The sequence below is a fragment of the Osmerus mordax genome, chromosome 2 (genome assembly GCF_038355195.1).
Source record: "Osmerus mordax isolate fOsmMor3 chromosome 2, fOsmMor3.pri, whole genome shotgun sequence".
In the NCBI taxonomy this organism is placed as follows: domain Eukaryota; kingdom Metazoa; phylum Chordata; class Actinopteri; order Osmeriformes; family Osmeridae; genus Osmerus; species Osmerus mordax.
Genome location: NC_090051.1, coordinates 1,390,134 through 1,396,518, shown reverse-complemented (window position 1 = coordinate 1,396,518; position 6,385 = coordinate 1,390,134). Strand labels below are relative to the sequence as shown.

General features: G+C 49.4%; 1 protein-coding gene across 1 annotated transcript in view; it reads left to right on the top strand.

Moving 5' to 3' along the window:
• Positions 1–49: 49 nt before the first annotated feature.
• The window catches only part of grb14 (growth factor receptor-bound protein 14), a 30,646-nt gene continuing 24,310 nt past the window's right edge, over positions 50–6,385 (top strand). The window contains exons 1-2 of the mRNA XM_067256548.1: positions 50–155; positions 5,287–5,502. Coding sequence (XP_067112649.1) covers positions 5,324–5,502 — 179 coding nt within the window. The 5' untranslated portion in view covers positions 50–155; positions 5,287–5,323. The remainder of the gene's footprint in view (positions 156–5,286; positions 5,503–6,385) is intronic.

Sequence of the window (6,385 nt, the reverse complement as noted above, 5' to 3'; positions counted from 1 at the left end):
CTCAGGTAACGACAGGCCGAGCGCGAGCTTTATTCTTTACGTAAGCTCAAGCGCCAATATAACACCTGTTGTGCGCGTGAACTTGTATGAACAGTATGACAGTGATGAGGACTGTTGAGAGACACCCAAATCCTCACCAGTACAGGGTGAACAAGGTAGGTGATGAAAACGATGGCAAAGTAACGTGTCGGAATTGGGAGACGACGGGTTTCCGTATTTCCTAATTTCCTTTTTTTATTTTGTGCATGCGAGCACAAGCGTGCTCTTTTCCTGTGTCATCAGGTAAGTTTACGACACTTGTGGCACACCTGCGGTAAATCATCTGTTTTTGCATGGTAGCGTCCATCTGGATCCAAATGGATGACTGCATACAAGTTCTACTTTAGTTTACGAACTTTTTCAATAGGAAACGGGTTGTAAATACATGTTCTGGATACTGCAAATTACATTAGACATGAAGAGAGTGAGGGCGGATATTTTCAGAGACATTCGATTAGGACACTGAGCTGGCTGAAGAGGATGTTCCATTTGAACGTGCGTGCATTTTCCCTGCAGTATTTCAAGCTTCGCAGTGTATTTGGTTAATGAGTGCATGTTAATAGTAAGCTACATTAAACATGGAAATGTTTCTAAACTAAGCCTAGTTCGAATACACACCAGGCATTCTAAGTGCCGGCAATAAGAAAACTTGACTGCGGCCGCTACAGTGCTGCCTTTGTGTAAAACTGTAGCCTATCGCTGGCGTGGGCTTGATACTCGTTTGGAAGTAGAGCACTTGAAACAGGTCCACATGAATCTTAACCCCACAGACGGACCACTAATGGATTACAGAGCCCACAAATTATGAATCTATTAAATAATACAAATACTGTAAGTCAACAGGCTAGATCAGGGATTTTGTCTTTTAGATGTATGTCAATAGGAACAGTTGAGTGGGCTGTTTCTTGTCATGGATAGCTGGATATATTTGTTTGTATAATTTTTTTTGTATTTCTCTTCCAGCCTTGAAAATCATTACTAGTTGAATACACATTTGTCTGTATTTCTTTAATGCTTTATTTACACGTTCAAGATGAAGCTTTTTGTAAATTCTACGAATATTGTCTGTGTTAATAGTGAGACAGAAATCACTTTTGAGATTTACCGCATCACAGATTCTGAGGGCTTCTGCTGAAGTGCCTGAATGCAGTATGTGGCAGTTTGCCATATCACCAGATATTTCACCTTAATTCCACTGAACCAAGTTTGCTTGACTGTAAAAGTCCCGAGGGCTTGCTTTTTTTTTTTGTATTTCAAGATTCCCCGCAATGATCATTCTGTTTAAACAGATTTATTTGGGGCTGTAGCACCAACTAATTTCCCGCAAAATCTTTTAATGTCAAACAGTTTTGTCACGAGGTTTTGTCTTTTGTTAATCCAGCAGCGGAATTTTCGCTGTTCAACCAGCCATGCACGTAATGGCTCATATTTCATTTTCTCCAAATGTGTGTTAAAAAGAACGGCGTCGTCCGAGGTGGTAATACAGGGTCTACGTGGTGATGACGTTTGTTTATTTGTACAGCAGTGTTGATACAGAAACTTCAAGTTGTTTCCGTGAGGTCTCGAAGCCAGCTGGAAGATGGTCAGCCTGTTTAGTCAGTTTTGCTGTAAAGGTCAAAGAAGTGAGACTCGATCATATATATGCTGTGTTTCTGTGACAGGCTAAGAATAACCATTTATACCTTGTCTGTAAGCACAACCCACTTGAATGTGTGTGTGTGTCTGTGTCTGGAAATAGGCCTAGGGTAGTGTGCTATTACTAGGTGGTTATTTGGGTGAGATCATGTATTGTTTCTCCAATTGGGGAAACATGGCTTGGTTCATATTGATGCTATTTAATGTGCTTGCACACCTGTCCCTGGTGTTAACACTGCAGACAAATCACACAGCCTTGACTAAAGAGTTTGGCCAGCATGTCATAAAGTCTGTGTCACCGGGACAGAGTGAACGTCTTGTTCCAGTACCTGCTGACCCAGGGGAGGAGATGTCTCCGCCTGCATGGGATCTTATTACATCAAGTTCCTGCATGTCACTCACTTGGGGTGAGGTTAGTGGAGCGAAGACACGCTGATATTCATTAACCACCCCTGTGATGGGAGCGCTGGGTCTGATCTGTTAGCTCCAGACCCCCAGCCCCTGTGATGGGAGCGCTGGGTCTGATCTGTTAGCTCCAGACCCCCAGCCCCTGTGATGGGAGCGCTGGGTCTGATCTGTTAGCTCCAGACCCCCAGCCCCTGTGATGGGAGCGCTGGGTCTGATCTGTTAGCTCCAGACCCCCAGCCCCTGTGTTGGGAGCGCTGGGTTTGATCTGTTAGCTCCAGACCCCCAGCCCCTGTGTTGGGAGCGCTGGGTCTGATCTGTTAGCTCCAGACCCCCAGCCCCTGTGTTGGGAGCGCTGGGTCTGATCTGTTAGCTCCAGACCCCCAGCCCCTGTGTTGGGAGCGCTGGGTCTGATCTGTTAGCTCCAGACCCCCAGCCCCTGTGTTGGGAGCGCTGGGTCTGATCTGTTAGCTCCAGACCCCCAGCCCCTGTGGAGAGGAGCAGTTGTAGCAGACGTGCTGGGGAACACGCAGGCTGTTGAGACAAGGTCAGGTCAGTGCAGACTGTCTCAGCAGTGGATTGAGAACCCAGATGGATGGTTTTCAGTGCCCTGCTGAATGTTGGGGTGTGGAGCAGCTCCTCAGGGGAACACTAATATGGTCGTGTTTCCAGGCTGGGTTGAGAGACATAGAGTTGGCATGGAGAGAGAGAGTTGCCTTGAAACACACAGGCATGCATCTGAAGGATTCCTGTTCTAGTTCCACCAAAGATCAGCATGGATTTGATTGCGTTCTCTAATATTAGACTTGATGGGTGTGTGTGTGTGTGTGTGTGTGTGTGTTGCACACAGGCAAAAACGTGATTTTGCAGTCTATTGTCCAGTTGTCATGGTGGCAACACTTAACAAGGCAGCATCGATGCCTGAAATAGTATGGGCTTCAGTCTTCTACTAATGTAATTAGACAGCGTTCACATTGACTGATACCAGAAAAATGTGTCTCAGCCCCAGGGGCTATTTTTAGCGTCAGCCTCAGTGTCCTTGTCCCAGACTCTGCCTCCACTGGGCCTCAGTTTGACTGCCTCTGCCTCCACTGGGCCTCAGTGACTGCCTCTGCCTCCACTGGGCCTCAGTGACTGCCTCTGCCTCCACTGGGCCTCAGTGTGAGTGCTTTTGCCTCCACCGGCCCTCTGTGAGCCTCTGCCTCCACTGGGCCTCGGTGTGAGTGCCTCTGCCTCCACTGGGCCTCGGTGTGACTGCCTCTGCCTCCACTGGGCCTCAGTGACTGCCTCTGCCTCCACTGGGCCTCGGTGTGAGCGCCTCTGCCTCCACCGGGCCTCTGTGAGGGCCTCTGCCTCCACCAGCCATCGGTGTGAGCGCCTCTGCCTCACGTTCTCCCCCCTAGTGCCATTCCTTGTAATTGTTCTAAAATGCTCAGCTGAAAACATGATGTACCTTCACCCTCCTGATCTCCACATCAGTCTTGTCCTCTGTGTGGTTGTTTCCTGTTGTGGCGCTGTCGTGTTGGTCTTTACAGAAGTCTTTTCACATGTTGTTGTGTTTTTAGAGAAAAGGGGAACTCAAGCCAGGTGGATCTGTCCGCTGTGGCGTGTCTTGCCAGACAACGTCCTTTCCACGGAGAGTGCTTTAAAGGAGGCGAGTAGCCCTGGCTGGTACAGATGTGTCCTGTTTTCCATCTCATTGGAGGAGTTGCCTCTACAGCAGCTGCGACATGAGAGCCTCTTCAGCTACAGACCGCAGCTTGGCTCGGGTAATGAAGGCTCCTCAACGTCATGCTTTGTTGGAACCCATTACACAACAGCCTAAGCATACCTCAGTAATGGTCGTTTCTAAAAGAATCGCATAAGGACGAGATGTGTTCCATCTCAGAAGCTGGAAGGCCTGTTGGGGTCTGTTCTCAATGATAGATTGTAATGTTCCAAGTTTTTGATTCTGGTTTTTACCAAAATGACATTTGTACCACACCTGCTGTATACTAGTACTACTGTATGAATACTTGTTACTAGACTTGTAACACTCCCTATAGAGGCTGTCCAGTAACATCCAGTCTAAGAGAGTGCTGTTACCAGATGTTACCTCAAGCACTAGCAGCCCTCTCATGTACAGTTCCCCAGTCAGTGTTTGGATCACATAACTTCTCAGATGTTATCATGTGGATAACATCTGACCCACGAGCCTGTCTCAGCCCTCTGAGCCTGTCCCAGCCCTCTGAGCCCGTCCCAGCCCTCTGAGCCCGTCCCAGCCCTCTGAGCCCGTCCCAGCCCGTCCCAGCCCGTCTCAGCCCTCTGAGCCCGTCTCAGCCCTCTGAGCCCGTCCCAGCCCTCTGAGCCCGTCCCAGCCCCCTGAGCCCGTCCCAGCCCCCTGAGCCCCTCCCAGCCATCTGAGCCCATCTCAGCCCTCTGAGCCCGTCCCAGCCCTCTGAGCCCGTCCCAGCCCTCTGAGCCCGTCCCAGCCCTCTGAGCCCGTCCCAGCCCTCTGAGCCCGACCCAGCCCTCTGAGCCCGTCCCAGCCCTCTGAGCCCGTCCCAGCCCTCTGAGCCCGTCCCAGCACTCTGAGCCTGTCCCAGCACCCTGAGCCCGGCTACTCTGCACATCCACACGGTCGCCTCGACACAGCAGTCCTGCCGTTTAAGTGCATCGGGGCTGTCTGCACGAAGTCCATGACAAAGGAACAGTTGGTTTTACAGCCCTGGCAGCCTTCCAGGGCTCATTACAGAGCTAAGTTGCGTACTGTACTAACAACGAATAACCTTTTGTCTGAGTGTGTGTCTGTGCGTGTGTGTGTCTGTGCGTGTGTACTGGTCTGCTGCTTTCCAGGTAGTGGGAAGCCAAATCACCAGGACAAAACAGAACAGAACATTTTGAAGACCAAAAGGCCAGACTGTGTGCTCTGAACGCAGGACAGAACAGATCTGTGGATTAGAATATGCCACTGTGTCAGAGCAGAGGAGGAGGGCTCTTTTAGGAGTCATCGCGATAAAAATAACTTTATTGTGGTGGATCATGTTTTGGTGGGAGGGATAGTTTTCCCCCACTGGGCCAGCCCCATGGGCAGCAGATGAGCTGGAGAGGCGTGTGTGTGTGTGTGTGTGTGCGCGCATGCTAGCTGTGCTGTAAGCAGAGGAACTCAGCCAGGCAAACCTCACTGTGCTCTTAACACACTCCAACCGTGTGTTCTCTCTGCTGCAGAAGATGCCGTGGGTGTAGCTGGTGCCTTCGTGGTGATATGAATAACACACTGGAGGAGCTGAACACGCCTAGAAGCCTCGTGGAGAAAGCAGACATTTTTCAGAGTGCCGAGAGGAACACGAGTGTCTTTCCCAGTCCGGCCCTCATCCCTCTCCGGGCTCCACAGGACCCTGCCCATGCCCAGCTCTCCAGGACTGCTCTCTGCAAGGCCAATAGGTACGGCAACGCCATGTTTCTCAGTCCCAGTCCTGCACTCGACTGAAGGACTGGGACTGCTTCGCTGGAAAAGGAAAAAGTTTAAAATGTATTTTAATGCTCAGTATTTTTGTAACTACTTGCAATCCCATTCTTTTTGCCGGCGACTCAAGTAGCATATCTATCTTTTAGTTCATACGGTTACTCACTACTTTTAAGGTTAATCTTTAACATATGTGATTAGTGAGCACATACAATGTGCTCTCCTACACAAGAATAGTACCCCCTTTGTATTTGCAAGAGCAGGTCACAGAGGTCCTGTTGAAGGGATTTTTTTTTTTTGCTGTACTTTGTACCTGTAAACACTTGATGCAGTGAATACACAACTGTCTGTGAAGGGCTTTACCCAATAGTGATAGTACACTAAAAGAACTGGCTTCGAATCAAGCACCTGTTACTTTGCAGTTTGTAATTAGTAACTTAGTAACTGGTGTGTTTACAGAGCTGTAAAGAAATGTCACAGATACACCTTATAGGACGTGAGGCCTTTTCCTCACCACCATGTTACATCTTAACGGCCATTTTTATATTTTTAAGCTTTTGTCACCCAGGCTAGTCCCGCGTCGGTTTGTTTCTCTCGCTTGATGATGGAAACGTAATGGCTGCCGTTTCAGAAGCACGCAGCGCAACTCAGGGCTGCCCCTTCCCTTATCTCAGGGCAAATAAACACACGGCTCAGCGTGAGGGCTTTCAGGTGTTCAGGACTCGACAGTGCCATCATCGTCGTCTGTCTGGGACATACAGGGTTATGAAAGGGGGCAAACAGTGTAGTTTAACCATATCCTGAACCGGGGGTGGTGGAGTTGAGAGTTGAGTGATGGTTAGGTGAACAGGGACTGGTCTC